The following is a 24768-nucleotide window of genomic DNA, read 5'->3' on the forward strand; positions in this document are numbered from 1 at the left end:
AGACCAGGTTCAAAGCATTTTCTGGGTTACTGGAAGATTTAATACCTGTAATGCACTGCTCTGACACTTCTGCAAAGTTATTAAACAGACCCCCCCAAAGGAGAGTTATGTCCCTTACTATGAATAGCAGGATTGTGGTAAGATTAACTGAAGTTGTGGAGCTCACTATAAAGGAAATCTTATTTTTATATTTCATATTTTTATTATTTTATATTTATATATATATGAAAGAGACTTAGAATGTTCTTCCTTCAGTGTGGAGAAAGGTGACGATGCAGGGAGTGGGTACACATCTAGCAAGTCCAAAAGTTCTCAGTTCAGCTCTGCTGTATGTCTTCTATTTATGATAGTACCCAACTGATCCAGGCAGAGTTATGTTAACAGAACTTTCTGTAAGCATAATAGCAAAATAGTTGGACTGCTTATGATCTGACCTCTTCTGGCATGCTCTTTGTAGGTACTGTATGGGAAGGCCAATATTACTGTGTGACAACTTGGATCTCTTGCATCATTCTAAGTGTAGCTTCTGAATAAATTACCACAATCTGATATATTTTTGGGGAAATGGAGATGCTTCCATGTGTAAGCAGATGTATTTTCAATTAGGATCTGCTTCATCATATGATAGTGTGAAATTTTCTTGGCTGTCCACTAAGGAGTTTTTCTCAGTGCCTGTAAAATGGTAGGAAGAATCCTCACACAGGGATGAAATAAATGTGTTTGAAGAGAAAGCATGTTTTAAAGTGTAAATATTCTGAACAATTTTTTAAGGGACCGGTAATGGTAAAACCAAAGCGATTTGTTTTGACCAATAGTAGATCTCTAGCGTAGAATTTAAGAAGAGAGTAAGCATACACACTTGTCTCTTGGCCTCCAGTATTCCTACCAGAGCTGTTGTCTTTGATAGCTTTTCATGTTTGTTTTTTTTTTTCCTCCTCATCTTTTCCTCTGATGTTGTCTTCCATGTTACATCTTTCCAGATTTAAGAGCCATGATCCATTTTGTTGCCCTGTAGAAGGAAACCTGTTTTGTACTCTGTCATCATTGTCATCTGTTGTAACCTGCTTTAGCTCTTCTTTAGTCCTTAGTCCTTTTGGACTTCTGGCAGTACAAAGTTCTCTCTTGTACCTGATAGTACTTTGTATCCAATTAATTTGGGGACTGCTGGTGTGTGTTGAGGTCTTTTCTTACAACTGTACCATTTCATCTGGGAATGGTAGTGGTCCCATCAGAACCCATAGGGTAAGTTAGGATTGGTTCTGTTGCCTCCTTCTCCTCCCTACCTGCAATGTGACTCAATTTGTGGTTATCAGTAGGGAGTTTTATCTTATGTTATCACCCAGCTGCTCAGTGCTGACAGTTCTGTCCCCAGCTACCCTGCAAACTTTGTCACTTCACTTTTCACCTCTTTTCAGTATCTTGTTTGCTCTTCAGAGGGCTAAGCTGTTTGCCAGTAGGAGAAAGCTGTTTGACCTCTGCTAATAACTCTTGATATTGGCCAACCAGTTCAGCTCTACTTCAAAAGGCTCAACAGCTGGCTAGAGGAGAGAGATTGCAATTAGAAGTCCTATTTTTAGAGCTGCCAGCTGGCTGGATGTTTATGGTACATATTGTCTTGTAGCAGTTACGGTGAATGGTTAGAGAATGTGAGGATGAGCAGAGGAAACAGTGCATAAGGAAAAGATCTGGAGGGAGATGGAAGGCCATCTCCTTGGTTTGGAGGGAATGGAATTTTCTTATTGCTGAAAAGGTACGTGATGCTTTAGTGTCATGTACTGCATGTGAATATAAATTATTTTGTAAAAATGATACAGTCATTGCTGAAATGGCCTTAATTATAGACTCCCTTGCCAGTTATATCTTTTTTAGGAAAGCAATACTAGAAAATGAGCAGATTTTTAGAAAGGCAGGAGCCTTTCTAAAGGGGTGAATGAAATAGATGCTTTTCAAGCACCCAACTGAGTGAAAATACTGTGCTCAGGAAGGTATGGGATAAAGATGGAACCTCATTCATACCTCCCCATTACTGTTGCAAATCCGACTTAGTGTAGAAATTTGGAGAAGAGAAAGCCTTGTCTTACAAGATGAGTTGTCTAAAGACAACTGTCAGAATGTTCTTGGTGGTGTTCCTTGTTGAGTTGTCCTCTGCATTTGTTTAAAGGAAGCCTCTTTACTTTGGAAGCAAAGACCCTGACTGTAAAGGAAGCAATTGCATAGTTGCATGACATTTCAGAGGTTGGGCTGCTGCATGCTAATAAAGGTATGACCATGCTTGAGAAATGGCAAGCACAACACTTTATTTGGAAATATAAGAGCATGGAATCAAGGTGTGGTCACAACGTACCCCTTCCTCCCTCCCTGATCATGAAATAATTTCTATGGTTTTCACTTTGCAAGGCAAAAGAGGAATATGTTTTGGTCTGTGAAAGCCTGGTGTGTTCAGTCGTCTGCAGAACTTGCTACCAAATGTGCAAAACCATCTGCTGCACTTACCTGACTATGTACAAAGGTATATATGTAGGGGTTTTGAAAGCTTTACGTAGACAGAAGATTCTGAATGGTTTTCCACTTGAATATTTTTGCCTTTCTCTGCAAAAGAATGTGAACAACAGTGTTCAAGGGACTACAACTTGGAGTGAAACAAGTGGCAGGCTAAGGAGACGTATTACAAAAATACCGTGACTAAAGATCCTCACTTTTTAATCCAAAAATTGACTGGATTTTGTACCAGCTCTGTGGTGCAGTGCACATTTGTATGTATTGGGTATGTGCATTCCAACCACATTTACTGAAAGTAAAATACTTTCATGATGATATCATTAAAATAAGGAGATGCCAAGAAAGGGGATGACGAAGCATCATCCAATTAAATATCAAAGGACTTGTGTAAAATGTTCTGTATAATATTCTGTATTACTGCTACATTTTTGTAACTTTTAGTACTGTGATGTTAATACTGTTTTATTTTTCATGTAAACTTAGCAGTTGTTTCTGTGTTTGCAAATATAACTCATTTTCTTTATGCAGGTTATAAAGCAGCTAAATGGAGTCTGAGCAGCTGTTTCATAGAGGCTACTATCGAAACAGTTACAACAGTATAACTAGTGCAAGCAGCGATGAGGAGCTTTTAGATGGAGCAGGTGTAATTATGGACTTTCAGACATCTGAAGATGACAATCTCTTGGACGGTGATGCATCAATTGGTAAGTTAAATTTATGTTTAATATTTCTATGGGTTGTTTGTGGTTTTAGTTTTTTAAATAAACAAAACCAGTCCTTTTTCGTAACAAGTTAAAATTTCCCTTTAACTGTTCTGTCCTCCAAAAGGATGCTTTAGAATTGAAAGTGGTTGAGAATTTTCCTGTGTGCTTGCCTCACAGTTGCATTGTATGGGATAACTTCTCATATGAGGCAGACAGTAACTTCTGTCAAATGACAAACTTGCTGTCAAGTAGGGGAAAGATTATTATTCGACAGTTACCTGTTTTTTCTTAGCTGTAATAGGATTTATGAAGTCTTATGGTCTATAATGTTCCCTTTGTGCAGAAATCAACAGTCTTCTCTATTATTACATCTAGAGAAAAATCTGCTTTCTGTTAGATTTGGCTTCAAATCTGTAAAACAGGCAAAAACCTGACAAGCAGAGGTGATGTTAGCAGCAGTGCAAAACGTCGAGAGCTGAATTTTTGACTAGGTGAAAAGTTAGAAAGAGAAGAGCGCAAGCAAAAACATACAAGTAAGAGAGAGAAAAAAAAAAAAAAAAAAACTGGGAAGCTGTCCCTCTCTTTTTTCATAAATGAAGTAGTTAATGGAGTGAAAGCTTCGATGTTGTCTTAACAATGGTCAAAGAGCAGAACAGAAAGGAAGGAAAGGAAGTAATTTCTAATTAACATAGTAAACTTTGTTAAATATATACTCTTGTCATTTCCTCTTGTTTTGTGTAAAATTGAACTCAGCCTCTTGGTTTATCACCCTTTCTTTTCCCGTTTACATTCAATTGTCTTCCTGCCATGCACTTTCCTCTTTGCCACACTTAGCACTCAGATGTTGCCATTATAACTGATAGCTGCCGTATTGTTACAAGCATCCTTCCCATGTGTCTTCCTTTCATATCATCAGACATGTCTTCAATGTGCAGTTATTTAACTTGTATACTGATACAGGTATTAAAAGCCCAGATACCCTCAATGTACATAAAATTCTTGTTTCTACAGAATTACTCAGTGAACATTAGCATTAGGAAGTCCAGTACTTGGTAGTTAGGAAATTAAAATGAACAATTGTCTTTCATGGGCACTGTATTTCTGAATATCTGGCTTCATTAAAAAAAAAGTGCCTTACTTGTCTAACATAATACTTGTAACCTATATTAAAAGTCTGAAGCTACTGTGGTTATTGTTTATATAAATCCTCCCCATCACTTCAAGCTTTAATGAGAAATGCAGTTTGCAGTAAAATAGTTTGAGACAGTATTCTGCCTCTTGCTTGTTGTGAAATTATATCCATAAATTGAGCTAGGCAGGTGAGGTGGTTTTGTTTGTACTGCCAAAAGCAATGCTAATTGTTGCACATGCCAGCAGTTCCTATTGCATTGTGGTGGTGAAGTGGTAGAACATGCACTGAAACATAATCCCACATGCTAATGGCATGTCTGCTTGCCACAACTCTGATCACCTCAGTAAGAGGTTGCATTAGTAATAAGCACTATAACTTTATCAAAATTAAGGATGATTTATGCATGGAAAATATTTTCTTAGAGTAAATCATAGTACATGTTTTAGCCAGAATCTGTTGTCAATTTTCTTTTCAAGGTGGTAAGAATATACCTTCAAAAAAAGCTTTAATAAAGGCAGGGAGTATTTGTGTTAGTCATTCCTTAGGTTTTTATATATGTAAGGTGGTTCTTTTGTGTGTGTTTAATTCAGCAAATCTCATTGAGAAGACCAAACAAGCACTTTCTTGATGGCCTGCATGTGCCCTTTTGTTTTTTTAATAGTTCTGTTACTGAATTAGCAGCAACCGTATTATTATTATCTTTTCAAAATACTCTTGTCCTTTAATTTTCTCTTTATTAACATTTTGATGTATTCATTCTGTTAAGTGTAAGTACAGGTGAATTCACCATATAGGATTTGTCCTGCTTCCTAGGAGGGCTTGGACTGTCCTTGTAACTGGAAGATGACATGTTTCACAGCTCTGCAAGTCCTCCAGGACACTGTCTGAATGCACAGGCATTAGGTCTAGTGCTGTGCTTTAGCTTGTTGAGCCCTGCCAAAATCCAGAGCCATGTTTAGACGTAAATTTCGTGTATTAAGTCTGTAGGTCTGGAAGAATTTGTGAGCCTGGTTTCTTCACAACGTGTAGAAAGTGGCAATATAATGTATCTGCACTTAAAATGATTATGGAAGTAATGTAATTAAATTGATAGCTGTGTTGCTACAAAAAGTAAACCTAGAATACAGATGAGCTTGAAGCACAGACCTGAATTTATCCAATCCAGATAAGTTACTGTACACAATAGTGTTCATGATAAATTTACCATTTATGTAATAGAATACAAAATGATACATTTTTAAAAATCGAATGTGTGCAATGAGGGGAAGTAATGGATTAAGAATTTTTTTTTATCTAATGATAATTGAACCATAAACTGCACGTGTATTATGAAGAGGAAAAGCTAACATGGAATTCTCAAACAATTGTCATCGTTGTCCCCCATTCAGAGGACAGTAAATTAACGGAGTAAGTCTGCTCATTTCAGTAGCCTTGGTAGGTCATTTAGCTGTCAGGACAGTGGTTCTCTCAAGCCTGCACAGTACTGCCATTCACATTACCAGTCATACTTAAGTACTTAACTGAGCCTTACAAAGCCATTGAGGCTATTACTCAGTGGTGAATATGCCTTCTGTTGAAAGCATATGGAAATGGGTCGGTATTGGGGAATAACGTTAATGACATAGCCTACTTGTTTCATGTGGGAAATTCCCTTCTGTTTTGTGGGCCAAAATAAGAGAACATTAACTGGAATCAGCCTTCAGAAAGGCTTAACCTAGATGTGTAGGTACCTTTACTATTTAGTTGATGGAGATGTGCCTTTCATTTAGTGTCACCACTCATCTGCAATTTGAATGGTTTTTTTGTGATTCAGTGTGGGAGATTGACCATTCATGCCTTACAACAATCCTGTTTCTCCTAACATCATCTGAAAGCATGCATGTTATCTATTTTTCACTGTGTCATCTGAGAAGAATACAGAAGCTGTCAATATATAGTATTACTGTATGTCAGTATGTATAGTAATCATTTATCATAATTACATGCATAATTAATCATAAGATTGCTATGTTCTCCAGTGGCTGTTACCTTTGCATAAATTTCAGACTTAGCGGCAGCATTATGGCAAACACGTGGGCATCATGAAATGTGTTGTTTGAGTGTAGTGCGTTTTAATGTGTTGAGTTGATATGCACGTGGAGGTTTGGGTGGCTTACACCATAGCCTTGGCTAGAAGGGATACTGCCTGACAGCTCTGATCAGAACTTGCTTTAATTGCTCAGCAAAACAAATACCTTGGTAGTAGTCAAGTTAATGCTTTACCTCGTTGAACTGCTGTCTAATGAGAAGTATGATGACGTTATGCTGATAATAGAAATACCTGACTTTTTATAGGGAGGAAATCTTACCAATGCTTATACCTGCTGTGTATTTCCATGTATACAGTATTTTTATTTTTTAATGAAAGAAAATGCAGATCATTGCCATGATGATCTCTGTGTTTTACTTTTAGACTCTTTGGTAGCTTCTTGTTAGGTCAATTTAAACACTTCATACTTGCCATTAAGAAGCTATTAGTTCTGTCATACTTAAGCCAGATAAACTAATAATTCCTCTTTTGAATATTATAGGAGGAGATCTACAGTACTTAGTTTTTTAAAAAAAAGTTACACTGGAGTAGTACACTGTTTTCCATTATTCTACTGGGGAGGCAGGGGGAATCCTTCTAAGCAGAAGGGAAATGAATGGAGATGTACTACCAGATTACTATTTTAACTACTAAATGAATGAGAAGACTAAATGTCTAACCGATGCTTTTTCTCTTAGCTTGCTTTACCTTTCTCTGAAATCTGAGACACCCAATTCTTGGCCAGTAGCTGGGCCTGAATTTTTTAACAAGTGTGGTGTTAGTTCTTTTTTCTTTTTTTTTTTTTCTCCTTCTATGACTTTGGTTTCAACAACTAGTGAGGTGAAAACGAGAGGTCCCTATGATTTTATTCAGAATTGATGTTTGTTTATATGATGTAAGAGAGGATTGCATCAATTTATATTTAATTGTAAGGTAAGTTCAGCAGCAAGGTGGATTTTTTTGTAATGTCAGACTGCAAATTTTTCAAGGCTCTGACTGAAATCAGATGATTAAACCTTATCTGCAGTTAAAAATGGTTTGCAAACAAATGATCTCACTGGTGTTTACATCTCTAGGTACTTTAAACTGTCTGTGGGAGTCTGAGTCCTTTAAGAGCTTTGCATTCTTTTCAACAGCTACAGTGCTTCTTGCTTCAGTTGAAGAAGGAGCTTAGTTGCTTATGTTGTGACTTCGTGTAGAGACAGTTTACAGTCTGGCATATGGTGTTAACGTCAAATTGGCAATAGTTAACCTTAATATGACAACCTGTAAACTGGAAATTCAAAAGCTGCTGCTATAGCCACCAGTACCTACTTGCAGCAATAGCAGTGCCACTGAAAAAAAGAATATGCCAGCACGTAATGGTGTAAAACACTGTGGTTATCCTAAACTGGCCTTACCTATGGGTTGGAGACCTTTGTCTAAAGTACGGCGAAAGACCAATCCATTTTTAGTGCCCTGAAGGGCATTAAATGGTAACATTAAAAATATGGCATAGTCAACTAATACAGCATTATTTGAGGAACAGAAGGTAATTTTCAACAATTGTAGGTGGTTCTTTATAACAAATTCCAATCACATAAGGGGTTAATTTTTCAAGAAGAAGAATTTAGATACTGTCTTTTCCAACAACACGTGAATATCCTCTCGTGTGTGCTTTTTTCTACTTAGCTATCACTGTGATAATGAAAATAAAGAATACAAAGATATAAAGGAAAGGAACTTTTCCTGCATTAAGAACTTAAGCTCCTGTTTCATTATTTGTGCAGGAAAGTTTCATTAACAGAATCTTCCTGTTATCCACAGTTGATGTGAGAAAGGGTCTTGAAAGTCATGTCATACTATCAGCGTGGTTTGTTTTCTATATGTGTGGTACAGTTTGACGTGTCTTTACTAACTTGGAAAATAGGTTGTATATAACTTAGAAATATTTCCATTGAAGGGCTTGATGTCCTTTTTATGTAAGGAATATATTTGGTCTTGAATGATTCCGAACAAAAGGAAGCATGAGATAACTTGTGCTGATCACAAGGGCAAGCATAAAGCACAGCTAGTTTGTGACATAGTTAAACTGTCAGTTACTGCTTACAGTCTACTTTTTTTCCTATTTAACTGTTGTTAGAGCTGCAGACATTTTGCCTGTGCTCCATAGTACTAATATGCCTGAAAACAAGGTATTTGACAATATAGAACCATGTTTTCTTTTATCTTTTTTTCCATTAGTAATGAATTAAGTTAATTTTGTTCATCTATCTGGAACACAGTTGCTATGCACTATATTTGCATAGATAACTGTCTAATTAATAAGGTTCTTCTTTCCAGGATTTCAAAATCCTTGGCAGAAAACAGTAACAGAAGAGTTGTCTGGAAGGCTCTTGGGTTAAGGGGAAAAAATGTGTTGTTGTTTTTTCCTTAGTTGTTGGATGAATGGGTTGCAGGTGTTTGAAATGTCTTTTTAATCTTACCTGTTTACCATGATGGTGCTTTTCTTTAACTCAGATGTTGTGGCAGCAATTTTGTATATGGCTGAGAGTCTTTCTAAACCTAGTGGTGGCTTCCAGGTTTTTAGTTCTTACCAGTGGATCTTTTCTTCCACTGACTTCTTTTGTGAAGGAATTGTTTAGCACCCTCACCATCCTTTGGCAAGCTGCAACAGCTTAGTTGCATCTTATTTGAAGAACCTTTACCTTTTTTTTTATTTTTATTTTGAACCAAAATCCAGGTATAAATACTACTGAGAACATGTGTAACTGCCAGAGTCTTGGCTAGGCTAACACTCGCCGATACATTAGCATGGACTGACACAGACTATTTCATCGCTCGCCCTTGTAAAGTTTAAATGCTTAAGCTCTTCTTTTTCTTGATAGTTGCAGCTGTGGAAAATCTTTCTGCTGAAACATCGGGTCTGTAGGGGGTGTTATCAAGCTTATTGAAATGAGACTGATAGAAAAAAGGTTTGATATGAAACTAGGACAGAGTGACCTGAAACTGGGATGACTTGACCGTCGTGCCAAATGCAGGTACTCTGATACTGTTCATTGACTATACGCACGTAGAAACGGACTGGGATTAGTATGTAGATGGATGGCATAGTGCTGTCACTGTGAAAGGTAGCAGTGACCCCTTTTAAGGGGATAGAGAGGAAAGAATTGTCGATTAAATTTCCAAGTCTCCCAGCAAAAAGAACTGCATCAGAGAAATGATTTGATTACAGCAAATCAGTGAGTGGTGTATTAATCACCAGTATGAGATAACAAATCATTTGTAGCTTATGTTTTTCTATACCTCTATATAATATATGCTACTGAGCAAAAATTTGTCCTTGCCTTTTCTTTGTAGTGAACTTGATCCTCTAAAATAGTAACTCTAAGAGCTCTTTTATGGTTAACAGATTATTTTATGGTTAACAGATGGTTAAAAAATAAATACTGATTTCCATTACTACTTATTTCCTTCCCTCATCAGTTGTTTCTTTTCCAAGTTAAGGGTTTCTGGTTTACTTAGTTGGACCTTGGACCTTGCAGCTGTCCCACGCTTTGGATCATTTTTATTGCCTCCTTCTGAACTTTTTCCAGTATCTGTAACTTAAGGGAGGGATGAGATCTTTGCACAGTATTGGGAAGACAGGCATGTCATGGAAACAGAGTAGTAAGATTTCAATTTTATTCTGACCACTACTGAGTATTGAGCTCACTGTTCCACAGAATTCAAATATTTCTGGCATAGTGTAGTGTTATGTATTAACAAAATTGCTGGTGACATGGCATCTGTGTTCATACAGTTTATGTATGAAGAAGATTTAATATCCCGGAAGAGAAGGAGTAAGATAATATAGATGGCACGTCTAGGGAGGCGTGTACCTGTTGGTGTTATGATTTTTATCCCATGCACAAACAACTTGGACAGCAGGTTAGAAATACTGGACAAAACTAAACAATCCTAAAGCAGGAAAAGGGTAATCTAAAAGCTAAAACCTGTTTCTTTAAAAAATAATAATAATAAAGGTAGGAAATAGCTAAGAGGCTCTTAGAGAATAAGAGAAAGCAACATGATCTCATGCATGCAGGAAATAGCCTGCTTTTCTGCTTTTCTTTTGCATTCTTCCTTGCCTGATTCGTACAGTAAAAATAGGTATTTTAAGGGGAGTGTAAAGCTGACCAAGTAAAAAAAGAAAAGGGGGGGGGGGGAGGGGGGGTTGGAAGCACTTCCCCTGGTTGATAACTCTGTAGTCTGTTGATCAAAAGAAACCTGAAGAATAGTCTTATCTTCATTTTTTTTCAGGCTAAGTTGTCAAAGTAGTCTTTAGGGACCAAAGGCATTTTTTTTATATATATTTATTTTTGGTCTTATGCATTAACATTGTACCATGTCTTCATTATTTCCTCTTTCAATTTCTTCTTCTGCCCTGAACCTTTGCCTGGCGATGGGGAGCCTTTACTCATATTTCACTGACGGGCAGCGAAGGTTCAGCTATCCTAAGGGGAAGTCAGTCTCAGAATTCATTACACAATGTGTTTGCGGCTCTATGACCTGTTCTACTGCATTGTTTGCTAGTTGGGTTTGACTTCAATTATCTTCCTTGCCTGGCCAGTGAGTAAAAGCACCACTGGAAGTTATACAATGCTGTAAAAGCATAATTCAAGAACCTGTGGTTGGCCAATGAAGAAGCAAGCTTATTAGGCTAGATCATGGAATAAAGTGATCTCTGCTGGATGAAATGATTGTGAGCAAAGTTAAGTAACATATTTGTGGGAAACAAATGATTGTGGGGGGGAAAAAAGCACCTGTAATTAAGAAAACAAATTATTTTTTTTCCTTTATAAGAAAATGAAAATATAATAAAAACTCTGTGTGTATTACATTCCTCTGGGCTTTCTTCCCATTTTGTTTAAGCCCCATCTGCCTCTAAGTACTCAGCAGCATATGTTATAAATTTGTTTGCTTTTGCGATATATTTTGTCTTAAATTTTCCATGTTATAGTCTGTCTCATTGAGGCTTTTGATGAGGTAGCAATGGAAACAGTTTAACGGAGTCTTCTTCTGTGGCTTGATACAGAGCTGGGAAGCCTTTTGCCAACCCTGTTGTGATCAAGCACATGATTTTATGTAATGCTAATGAGTGAAGGAATTTCAGGTCTCTGTAATGTTAAGATTTCAAGAAATAATCATGTTTACTGAGCCTTATCTAAAGGTATGCATGACTTGTATGACTTTTTTTTTTCTTTCTCTCCAGTGATGGCACCTTTATTTCATCCTGGACTGTGTGATGGAACTGGGAGGAGTGTGTTTGTCTTTATTGCATTGTCTTTAGTTTTCATTTTGCTGGCCCTGCTGTGTGACCCAGATGAGAAAGTTGCATGATTTTGTACAGAAAGAACCAAGTCAGACTGAAGGGGCTGCAAGGCTAGTAAACTGAGACAAAAGGAGAAGGCAAGATGGTGGAATGATTAGGTCTGGGCTTAGTTTAGCCATGTGGATTGAGAAAAGGATGAATGAAAGGAAATTCGAAAAAAAGGCAGGAGAATAAAGCAGGAAGGAAAAGGAATGGAAATGAAAAGAATGGGAAAGGGTAGGTTTTGGGAGATTTTGTGTGTTCTTTGCATACCCTGTTGTACGTGGATGCTTCCTTATGTAGCCATCAACGGAGGACACATATGGGTTCAAGTTGTTCAAAATGGTTGGAGATGGTAGCTGTTTTGAGAGAGAGCTCTCTCATGTTGCGTTTTCAAGAGAACACTATCTTTGAGCTCTGCTGAGGGAGAAGCTTTCATTTTGAATAATAGGAAAGGAAATGACTGTGAAGAGTCACTAAAATCTTTTGTATTGGTCACAGTAATGTTTGTAATTATCTGACATGGTTGTGTCATCTCTTGTTATTTGAGATCATTTAGCATTGTCAGTCTTACATTTGGAATTTCATAAAAGACCTGATTTTTATTTTCATTACCTGGTGCAGTGAAATTATATTGTCTGTGATCAGAATATGCCAAGTAACTGAGGGAATTGAGAAAATATTTGGCTTTTATGTAGTAAAGTGTTCAGCTGTATTATTTAAACTCAATTTACTTAAATTGATAGGGTAGAATAGTGCTTCAGAATTAAGGTCATCTCCTCAGCCTTGGCTAAGGAGGCTGTCATACCTCAGTGATGCTCCCCTACATTTCATTGGCTTTGTTCTGCCACTTCAAAACACCTTTCCTTTGGTTATCCTGATTAGTCTAACCTCTAACTTATTCTGATATGTTCAGATACTTTATAGTGTTTCTTCTCCCTCCTCCTAAAAGGAAAAAGGTATGGTATGGAGGAGGATTAAGGTAACTTTTTTTCATTATCAGCATATTTTAAAGGTGTGTCACACAAATACATAGTGGTATTTCCAGAACAATGGACTTAAAGCCCTTTTCTGCAAAGATAGATGCATTTAAATGATGTTTAAGAACAGTGTGTGCCTGTTGAGAACAATGGGAACACTCAGATGCATGAAGCTATTTGGGCATGAAGGATTTCTGGGATTGAGGCCTTAGAGAATAATTATTGTGATGAAATCTCTTTGAAAGCAAGCTACTCTATAAACCTGTTTACATATGAGCTTTTTTATGCACTAAATTGGTGTTTTTAAGGAGTTCTCAGTCACTGAAAATAAAGCTATTGTAAAACTAAATTTAGGCTTTACAAGTGTTCATAATGTTATATGCTCCATAATACCCCAAATACCTCCTTAACTACAGACACCATTTCACTAGCTAAAATTTTGGATTTTGCAGGACTTCACAATAGAAATAACTGACTTGCTCTTGAATATACAGTTATCAGACAGTTCAAGGCAGATACTTCTTCAAGTGAGTTAGAAAAGGAATACTTTGGAAACATTAAATTATATAGACTTTTAGAGATGGATAAAATGACTGTCTTACTTTGGTCAGGTTAGCATGCAGTGTCTTTTTCTCTTTTTGTTTTGTTTCTTAAAATAAACAAGACCAGCCTGTAGGGAACGTAATACATGGGGTGGCAGTCGTTATGAACAATGAGAACATAAGCTGCTGGTAACTGAGAAGGGAAGATGACTGTTCTGCTTTTTAGGATGATACAAAGAACTGTGTTTGGCACCCTGTCTACAAGCGGTGACCTTGGAAGAGCTATTGTAATTTAATATTAGATAGGCTCTTAAAGATTTATGTAGCAAATACAAAGTTGTACCTGTTTTACATTGCAGACTTTGTTATTTTGTGTCATAGCAAAGGTTTTATCAGGTAAGTCCTCTAGCTAGTTATCCTTTTTCTTTTCCAGTCCGGTCTGGATTTTAGACTTCTGTAGAAACTTTGCATGTGCCTTAGTCCAGTGAACAGGTTTAGGTTACCAGGTTAGCCATTTCTCTGCTCTAACAAACTTTTATTGTCAGTTCAGAGGCCTTCAGTAACAATATCTTAAAGTAGTAGTGATCTTCCAGTTTGTGTTATACAAGTTCTTTATAACCTCTATTCCGTATTTTTCTCCAGTGTGGAGTTGAGTTTATAGTGTTGTCTTCTGTAATCAACATATAATAAGTGCGCTAACTGTTCATTCTCTAATAATTCTTTCTTCACATTACCAAAATTGGTAATCTTCTCTATTAAATCCTCTAGGTTTTACTTTTTTTTTTTTTTTTTCCAAATACAAAAATAAATTAATGCATATAGGGTCTGAAAGTCACTTATGGATGCTCACAAACTTGAGGATTGAGTAGTTCTTGTTGAAAAGGTGATTGTAGGAGGCCACCCTTCAGAAGGCAATTCTTTGTATAGATGACAGCAAATGGAGATGTCTCCAACTCAGAAAACGCCAATATTTTAGAACTGAGTTATCTCCAGGGTTACCTCTGTCTTAGAGACAAGATAGTGTTTTTTTTGTTGTTGTTGGTGTTGTTTTTTTAACTTTAGTTTGCTACAGGGTTCATGCATTTCTTCTTTTATTCTCACACTTCCCTATTTTCAAATCTCTAGATAGCAGCATCTTCTCAACACTTGTACTGGAGCCATATTTTTAAGATTTGATATATTACAGGTCTGTGAAGTAAGTATAGTGTTTCTTTATCCTACTCTGTGCTCAGCAAGATCACTTACCGTATGTGGCTTGTAACATTGGCAATGGCTTATAAGACAAACAGCTTCCTTAAGGACCCATTCGGAAAACTGTTTAAGAAACCAATGCGTTTGAAAACTAAAATGGTTGGCTGTCAGTCATATTACAGAGGTGACAAGGCAAGCATAGTAAAATGAACCCCTTTCCTTCTGTCCTGTGTGCATGCAACTGAAGCAAAGCCTTGATGCTGTAGATGGGCACTGTTCTCTGCACAATCTATGTGTAAAAGATCTCACATGAAACAAGTTTTGTATCACAGATTGCAAGATAGGAACAGTACAAGGTTGTACAGCAAACATACATCGTGTCTGTATATGAGTTTATAGAAACATCAGGTTCAATGCAAGCACTCCTGCTGCACATGCCTGTTTATCTGCCTGTGTACATGCTTCATCAAAAACCTATTCCATTATTTTTTTCTTGTTTAGTATTCGGTCTGAAAATAAATTATTTTAAAAACCCTTCTGTTATCAACCAATCAGCGCTAATGCAATTCTAGTTCTTGTGTCACGTGCCTTTGAAAGCAAATGCTTAAATATTTGCTTTTAATACCAAGGTAACAGGAAGCAGTATATTTACATACATGGAAATACATGGGCAAACCGACTGCTGTTTTTGTGCATTTAAAGTGAGTTTAGCTATTATGTCTTCAGATATTCATTACTGAAGTGCTTGGGTTTTGCCCAAGCTGTGTCAATAGCTGTTTTATCAGGTGTCCCCTAGATGCCTGGGTTAGCGCTCAGGGCTTGCTGCCACGTCAGTGCCTGTTTTTTTTTTTTTTTTTTTTTTTTTTTTTATGGGACTCGGAGCATTTGGCCATTATGTAGTGCAGTGCAAGCCCCAGTATGGACTTGTGTTTACTACACTGTGGTTTTTTTTTTCTCATTTCTCCTTCCTCTGAGCTTTTTAATAGAATATGGATGTTGTGCTGATATAGTATCAGAATATCACCCCGAAGCACGGGGAGAGACAGGCACAGTGCAGCCGGCTACGCGCTATCACGCTGGCGTTGCTGCTCGACGTAACCCCCTGAAGCTGGCTGCTGCGGGGGGAGGTTAGCCCCCAGCGTGGGGCGGCTTTTCCTCAGCGCTCGCCATCTCCCGCTGGTAGAGCCGTGGCCGCACCAGCGCCCTGGGCTCTCTCACGTCCCCCGGGCGGCCGCGGGGCTGGTGGCTGCTCAGCCCCTGAGGGGGCCGGGAGCCCGCCTCAGTCGGCCCGGCCCCGGCTCGCGTCAGCGCCCGCCCGGGCGGCCCCGTGCCCGGCCCCGTGACGCAGCCGCCGGCGGGCCCTGGCGGCGCCTCCCCGTGACGGCACGGGGCGGGGCCCGCTCCTGCGCCCCGGCCGCCTCCGGCTCCGCGTCCGGCTCCGGCCACGGTCGCGGTCCCGCTCCGGCTCCGCTGGGGGTCCCGGCGCGGCATGACCCCGGCCCCGGCTCTGGGCTGACAGCGGCCGCCGCCCCCCCGCGCCGGCGGCCCGGCTCCTGGCGCCGCGGCCATGGACGCCCCTGCCGATCCCTACCTGCCCTACGACGGGGGAGGAGACGGCATTCCGCTCCGCGAGCTGCACAAGCGAGGTACCGCCGCGGGCACCCGCCCGCCGCCACAGCGCCCCCGCCGGGCTCCGGCCGCCGCCCCTCCCGCCCACCCAGGCGAGGCGGCCCGGGGCTGGGCAGGCCCGAGCGGGCAGGCTCCGGGGGGCCGCCTGCCCTGCCCCACCGGCACAGCCGTCGCTCTCCCGTGGGGCCCGGAGCCTCCGCTGCCTGCCCCGGGGCCCGGCCCGCCGGCGGCTGCGTGAAGGGGGAGCGGGAGGCGCGGCCCCGGAGCTACGGCTGAATAGAGCAGCGGGGAGAGGTGCCCTCTGCGCCGCGGCTTGCGAAGGGGCAGGTCGAAAACAAGGCAGCGTTGCCAGAAAAAGCCTCTTCTGAGCCTGCCCTTTGCTTCTTTCCCCAAACTTAAAGCAGAACGGCTGCTGTAAAGATGCGCTTTCTCAAAATAGCGAGACAAGTTCGAGTAGGAATGAATGAGTGACGCCTCGAAATTCTGAGGACGTCTCCCCATTTCACTGGGTTTGATGCTTAAACGTTGGTGTTTAAGAACAGTAAACGCGGTAATTGCTCACTTCAGTTCTGTTTAAATCGGCTAATCTAAAATTAGAAGCTTATCAACATTTATGGCTGCTGGCGATGGCAGTAGAGAGGAGGTACACTGAGAATAAGGATCACTTATTTAAGATTATTTTTTTCCTCTATTTTAATCTGCTGTGTTTTCCTCATCTCTTATTTGTTTACATAAATCAGGTCACACTTGTTTTCATCTGGCATCTTCATCTGTTTTAATGCTTTACACAACAGGTTATTGTTGTCTTTTTATGATTCTTACAGCGTTTACCAGCATACGTTAAGAACGTCAACAAGTTCTAACATGGCTTAGGGTATTTTAAGACAAGGAAATTTTTAACCTTGTGCTGCTGCTATTTGATCACATTATTCTCTGCCCAGATCGTAGTTGTTTAGTAGGTAGCTGGATAGTTTTCTATGTCAAATTTTAGAATCCCTTATGAGAAACTGAGGATGGTACTTTCCTAATACATCTGTGAGGTGTGAAGTACATCTCTTTAGATTGCTTTCTTTTTTTTCAGATGGGTGTGAAAATGAGTTGGCTGTACATGCTGATTACCTGAAATGGTAGAGTGTACATCCCTGCTAAACATCCCTATTAATTACACTTCCAAGCTCTGCAGATTATAGTTAGACATTGAAACCTGATCAGTTTTATTATATGTCTGGAAACGAGCAGACTTTAGTTGATTTTGCAATACAAAAAGTAGAGAACTGCAGCGCAAAATGGTGTCTGGCACGTTAGAGTTTAGCTTTTAAGCATACGGTCTACAAACGCTGTAATGAAAACAGGCTAGACTGAGTGTTTGCATCTCGGTGACATCACAAGGCACCAGCGGGAGAATTCCCTGATGTGACTGGTTGAGTTTTGCAATTGTTTCATTGAATTCTGTTGCTTCCAATATTCTGAAATTGTATTCAAACCCAGGGCTTATTCAGTTTGCTACTGTGAGCTCTGATTAAAACAGCCAAACAAAACTCCACGATTTTGATTGCTGCCATAATCTCCTGTAAATCTTAATTTGTCAAGTGCATATGACTCATAAGAAAATTGCTTCTCCAGACCATAGTTTGCCATAGTTTGTGCCACAGATTTCATTAAAATTTGTGTATATTTCCTGCTGATCTGTAATACCACCATAATCCTTGTTACTGTCATTAGCTATCAAAATAAGTCTTAAAAATGGGAACAAAGGCTTAAACTTAAAGTGAATTCTTTATACTTGTTACATTAGCTACAAATGTGGACAAAGATACTACCAAGATGTTTCTCCCTCATGTAGATTTCAGAGCATTGTAATAACAAGTTAGGAGAAAATAGATAAAGATACTTTGAGAAAAGAAACTTAGTTGTTAAGGTCTGTGGAATTTCTTTATTCACATACTGACACCTGGATCCTGCAGAGTAACGTTCATGTCTTGCAAAACTGCTTTGTAACAGCAAAGCATTTGTTGTACTAATTGACTGCAGTGGCTCGCCTGAAGTGGCTGAACCTCAGCAATGATGAAATGACTGTTTAACACGTTAGGGGTCTTTGAGGTTTAATTAACAGGCTTTACTAAAGTTGGATGAGATGAAATGCAAAGTATTGTACTTATTATTATTACATTTGACCCATTGGCTTGCATTAGGAAGATATTTTAGTTTTCTTAGTGGGAATATGCTGTGAAACACCAAATGGAAATATTCTTAACATATGAAAAGATAAACAATTAATATATACTTACTACTTGTCATTTTACTGGGGGAGAAACAAGTAGTATCCAGCAATATCTGTTTTTGTTATCTGGACTTCCTTTAATTTCCTCTGTCCCAATACTCCTCTGTCCCAATACTTCTCTTTATGTGGTGCTAAACACATCATTCCAGACCTCCTTACCCTCCCAGGTATGTGAAATATAACTGCAGGAACAGAGTTCACTTCTAGTCTTTTCTGTGGTAATAAAAAGAGTTAAAAGTACTACTTCTTTCCTTAGAAAGCATTTTTAAGTCCTGATTCAGGACTGCATATATAAGAAGTAACTGACATGTACACTCTCAGAATAATTTATTATATAGAATAAGCTACATACTGTAATACATGAAGATTTGTTAGCGTTAGGTCAGAGGTTGGACTCGGTGATCTTGGAGGTCTCTTCCAACCTAGACTATTCTGTGATATATTATATAAATAAATTGTTCTTTGCGTTACTCATTTATTTGCCCTTGGATTTATTTTTGCATCATTCTTTTTAGCTGGACCCGTATGATAGTTCCTAATTATCAGCATCTCATTTGTCTTCCAGCTGTTCACAGACATATTCACACTCACTGATTTCCACTCCCCCTTTTTTACCCCCCCCCCCCCCATAAGCAATGATTTTGCCATTCTTTAAAAGTTTGAAGAATAAGCAATAGCAGTACATATATGGCAGTCAAGCTGTCAGTAAGAAAACTTGAGCTTTAACAAGCATGGGGTTCGTTAACCCACCTGTATAAACGTAACTGTGTGCGCACTGATGGGCCACCCACCATTGCACGAAGGTGGTTACAATATCCTACTGCTTACAACTTGATATGAGCAGTGGGGAAGTCTCTGAGATGTGCTAGTATCTGAGGTACTAGAAAGCTAATGAGCAATTCTGTATTAGGCCTTCCATGGGCTTGAACATGGCCTGATTTGGGATAATCATATTAGCAGAATTTTTATTTTTGTTGCATCCTTAGTTGTTAAGTACATGCAGCAGCAGTGTTTAGAAATCTGATTATCTGTTCTATTGTCCTGGCTATCGCCTTGGCCATTGTTAGATGCTAGATTACTTCCTTTTGTGAAGTTTGCTTTACATAACTTTACATCTCTTTATATATATATATATATATATTTTTTTTTTTTTCTCATCTCTTTTTTGCACAGTCCGTATTTTTAAGTTGTAAATTTAATAGATTGAGGACCCCCATAACTCTTCACTTGCATATCTGAAGCCACTATTTGTTTGGGCCAAAACTAAATAAATAGTATAGACCATTCTCGATGTACTTTAAGACAAGAAAATGAATCTGTAATAATACATGTTTTTCTTCTTCCTGCATGAAAAACAGGAAGAGAACTGATTCTTCCACCTAAAGTCAAAAGACAATTATGCATTTTTTAATGTGCTATATGCATTGAGCAATATTTTACCTGTCCTTTGCCATTTTCTCAGATTCCTGTATGTTTGCAGTGGATATAGGTTCTCAAAAGTCTTTGTTTTCACTCTCAGGTGCTACTATTCAGCTTTCACTGAACTGTTGCTTTTTTAAAGGCTTTTTTTAACCCAGATTGATTTTTTTTTTTTTTTTTTCCCGGAAGTAATGGAGGGGAAGGGATTATTTATTACTCAGTGCTTCTGTCAAGCATTTTGATTGTTTTCCCTGTTCTTCAAATCTTGTTCTGACTCTTCCAGTTTCCTACTATATTTGCCAGTTGATTTTTTTTTTCAGTTGCTGTATATATAGTTTTGTCATTTTGTATGAATTTGGTTGTAAAGCAGAGAGCAATTTGTAGCTTGTGAACCTTATGATGTGCTGCAGTTCAGGAAAGCTAACTAAAAAGGCTGTGAATTCATAGCTGCACACAAAGGGAGAAGTATTACTTGATTACAGAGACTTTAAAAATCATTGATCGCCAGCAGTAGTGAATGGTGCATTCTGGCGTGGCGTGCTGTGCTTCTGATTCTGGAATTTAAAAATTATTTCTAGCCAGGAAAAGACAATAGTGCTTAACGGCCTTTTTTTGAGTGGTTACAGACAAATTTAAATAAACTGCCAACTGTTTTTTTTTTCTGTTCTTTCTTTTATGGAGAGCCTGTGTTTTGAGGTCTGAAGATGGCTATAGAAAGAAGCTTATGCACTAAGACGTACCTTGTGTATACAAATCTTCTTTGTTAAAAGTGTCAACGATCCTAACTGTGTGCACTGTGCCGGGCGCTTCCCCGCCTCCATTCCCCTTGGCACCTAATACCCAAGGACACATGGGTGAAGCAAAGCCTTGGATTAGCGTCTGGCCTCTGGAAAGATACAGCCTTGGCTGATTTTAGCACTCAGCAGGTTTGGATGGTCGTGTCGGAGAGGGCTTATTCCCGCCTTTGCTGTAAACTGATTAGCTCCATTTTCACTCGCAGTGATGCGTTATCTTTTTTCCTCCTTTCATGCTGCTTAAAGTAAGCCAAATGAAATGTGCTGTGCTGCCGTCAGCCAGAAGGATGGCAGATGAGCAGAATCGGCTCAGTTGTGCATCATCTAGAAAAAGGGTGTGTGAGCAGCAGCAAGATATTCTTACTGAAACCGTTAGGTGTTTCTTGACGATCTATGTAATGCTTGGAGAAATGGGTGCTGTACTTGCTCTGCCGTTGATATCATTTACCCATTGCATTCACAACTCCAAAATCTTTTTTAAACAGACGGCTTTGGGGGTTTTGAGCTCTGTGAAATAGGTATTACTGTATACTGGCAGGATATTAATATTGATGTAGAAGTTCTGAATTGTTTCCAACAGAAAGGCATAATTAAAATTTAACAAGACCCCAAGGGCCCATTTATATATTTCAGTGTAACTAGTCTGACAGTTTGTTGCTCTGGAAGGGGGTGAGCTTGCTTGCCCTCCCACTCCCTCTCCCTCTCCTCCTCCTGCACTGACTATTTCTTGTCTGTCAGCACGGTACCTTAACCATGGTTCTGTATAATGTCAGCTTTTTTTTTTCTTTTTGTTACTTTTGTCTGCTTAGTTGGATTAGCATGTTTGATTGGTTTACTGAGCAGATGGATGATGTGACAGAGCCGATGCAAGGGAGCTGTATGACCAAGAGTGGGATGGAGAAATGGGGAGAGTAGTGTCTTGTATTTGGGAGCACTGAGTACAGCTCAGCCATACTGTGTAGTTGTGTCCTGAGAGATGTTTCATTCATGAAATGGACTAAGCTGGTGCATGCTGAGACAGGGTATGTTGTGATGTGCATTCAGAAGACATGTATCATATGTTGTATGGCATATAGAAGTGGTCTTAGACTTTATCATAAAGTTCTGGTCTCATTTATTCCACCAACCACCCTCTTGAGCCTGTTCATGTCCTAGTTCGGTAGCTTGTTCTCTGTAACCTATACATGTGTGGATTTGTTCTCTACATGATACTGGGTAATTGTGCAGATAACCATGCTCTGTAGAACCTCCTGAAAATCTGTCATGCACTGTTTGATTACCCAGGATGCGTTATTTGTTTTAAATACTGATGTTCTTACTATTTTTATGCAACAAGAAGCAATACCGCACAAAAGGAAGGACTCAGGGAGGATCATTGTACAGTAATGTGGGAATTGAGGGCATCAAATACATTGTAAAACACATTTCTTGGGTGAAACTGTACTTATAACTGTGAAGCACGTGACCCCTCATTTCTTGAACTCAAAGATTTTAAGTGTACTTTCAATGGGGGATTTTTAAATCGCAACATGTAGAAACGAGCCCCATTCCTCCTTGGAGGAGAGAACCCCAACAAGAAGTGAGAAGCCGGGTCCAGGGGCTCTTCAGTTCTTCATATCCAGGGACCAGGAAAAGAGGACCCTAAAAATATTTTTAGTCTCCTGGGTTCCCTCACTGGACAAGTGCAGCTGCATAAGACTGTCAGCAACTCAAGTTTTGATTTGTTAGTGTTTTAAAATGCTTTAGCTGGAGCATTTTTAAACTGTACCATAGTGAGTGAGTCAGTAATGATCTGCTCATATGTTTTAAAGGTATTAGTCCTTGCTGACATTACCTTTTTAAATGGATTAGCTAGAAACGTAGCAGGTACCCTTACAAACAAACAATCATACCCCATGATTTTTCATCAGCTGTGTGTTGCACAGGGTTGCTTTCAAACCTCCTGAAAGAAATCTACCGAGTGACAAAAGGATGAAGGATCACTACTGGAGGAGGTGAGGCAGCTTTTGAAAATGCTCTGCATGGCACATGACAAATGCTTTGTAATCTACATAAGTCAGCTTTTTGTCATGTTTATCATAGTTTCAATGTCAATCAAGATTTGAGACTGCTTGTGTGAGGCATATAGAGAGAGTACAAAAGAAGAGGTATTCCTTGCCTCAAGGGGACAGAAGGCAAGGAGGAAGCTGTAATGTATAAAACAGTCTGAGTGATTCTAGCAAAATATTAGTTTAGTAATGTCTTGGTTTCCTACCTTATATCAGGAGGGACTAGCCAAATAAAGCTGGAAATTGGATCAGTGTTTGGAACTAACAGCCATTGGTTCATGCTCAGAAGGAAATTAAGAAAAGCATGTACCACTTCCTGCAAGGACTGCTTTCTCCATCAAGGCATACTGTCCACTCAAGCTATTCTGGATTGTATTTCTTGTCTCATTTAAAAATAAACAAAAATTAAAAACAAAAAACACCAAAGCCAACCAACCAAAAAAACTTCTTCAGAGAAGAGAGCTTTTTTATGCCATTGGAATCTGCTTCCCTTATTCCAGTTTTGTCCATGCAGCACTATTACTTGGTTTTGCTGTACCCTATTTTGATCAGGCCTCCCAGGGTGCAGCGTTCTACTGTGAACCTTAATGCTTATGACAGTTTTTTTAATATTTTTTTTCTTTCAGCACAATGCAAGATACTTTCTTAAAACTATTGGAATTGGGAACTCAGAATCCAACTGAGTCCCAACATTTCATATCCATGGCTTGTTGTGAGTTTTTATTTATTTATTTTTTGGTTTGTTTTGTTTTCGGTGAGGTGAGGATGCTACAAAGCATTCCTTCAGTAGCCTGTATGCAGCAGTGCTCAGCATCATGATGTCATTAATATGCAGAGGTTGTTGGGAGTGTACAGCAGTTAAAAAGATGGTTTCTGTGTTTAACATTGTAAGTAAAGATTAAATTGAGTAATCGATGTTTTCCATCTGTGTTTTTTTTTTCTCTGTTTTAATCAACTTCACTTGAAGCAGTACTTCAGCACTATCAGATCTGATTGCTGAGAGAGGAGGCTTGGAATTACATGCACGGAAGGATAACAAAAGTCAGTTACCTTCCTAGAAAATAGCTCAGGCAAGGCCAACAGCAGTTGGATCACCTAGAAAAGACAATCTCCTTGCTCTGAAGAAACATGTTACTTTTATTGTCTGGAAGCTTACTGTCTGCAAGCAGTCTGTGATAGCAGCAGCTCACTGGCTACGTGTAGAGGATACAAGATTGTTGAAGATGCTATTGGACAATTTTGCTAATTAAGGGATGCCAGCTACCTCAGGTCCTAAAGTTTTGCCAAGTATAGAAGGATTGTGTTGAATTTGCTTCATAAAGTTTCCTGTGAGTTATACGGAGCCTCTGAGAGGACCAGTGTGTTGTTATTTTACCTCTCTGTGGTAACATGGGTTATTCTGGAATAATTATGATAATAAAAGTTCTGCTGTCATTTTTTTTTACCATCTGCTTCCCAGTCTAATAAAGCCTTAAGCAAAGCCATACATAAGAAAAAGAAGGCTTTTTACTTTCTTTGCAGCTGCAGAATAGCTCAGGTGTGTACATACAGAAAATGGAGGTGTTCTGTAGCTAGAGGCTGTGCATATATATTTTGTGTGATAATTAATAATTTCCTGCTTGGAGGTTAGTGTTGTGTTGAAAAATACATATGAATGGCAAAGATTTTAACACAATCTGTTGAATTGAAAATAAATTTAAAACGCTTTGATGAAACTGGCATGACATGATGAGACTTCGCATGTGTTTATGCTGATGAGAATCATCGTCATGGTTGGAAGGAGTGCCTTGTGTGGCGTGTTAGAGAAGGAAGAGAAGACTGGGAAGTGAAAGCTTGGAAAAGTGTCGAGTACTGGTAAAGGTGTATTTCTCAATATGCTGCTTTCGAATAGTTAAAGGCAATATAAATGATGATAATAGCTGGAGAATGTCCTATGCTGCTGCTGTCAGACTGTATCTTAGACACTGAGCATCACATCTTACACAGCTGTCCTCTCCATGGTCCTATTCAGGGTGGCCTTCATACCACGCTCTAATCTAGGATATTGCTGCAGCCTGTTTCTCAGGTGTAATGGTATACCATAAAAAAAAAAAAAAAGTGGTTTCTTTTGGTATAATGTAACAGCTAATTGTCTGCATAAGGCATCCAT

At 39.1% G+C, this 24768-nt stretch overlaps 1 protein-coding gene across 4 annotated transcripts in view; it reads left to right on the forward strand.

Moving 5' to 3' along the window:
- Positions 1-24768, forward strand: part of CLCN3 (chloride voltage-gated channel 3) — a 61910-nt gene that overhangs the window by 11037 nt on the left and 26105 nt on the right. For 2 of the 4 annotated variants that reach the window (XM_035324418.1, XM_035324420.1), the window contains exon 2: positions 3028-3203. In XM_035324418.1, the coding sequence (XP_035180309.1) occupies positions 3044-3203 (160 nt within the window). In that variant the 5' untranslated portion in view covers positions 3028-3043. Of the gene's footprint in view, positions 1-3027; positions 3204-15867; positions 16095-24768 lie in introns of those variants that run through there. The other 2 variants (XM_035324419.1, XM_035324421.1) reach the window with 2 other exon arrangements.

Source organism: Oxyura jamaicensis, chromosome 4 (genome assembly GCF_011077185.1).
Source record: "Oxyura jamaicensis isolate SHBP4307 breed ruddy duck chromosome 4, BPBGC_Ojam_1.0, whole genome shotgun sequence".
In the NCBI taxonomy this organism is placed as follows: Eukaryota; Metazoa; Chordata; class Aves; order Anseriformes; family Anatidae; genus Oxyura; species Oxyura jamaicensis.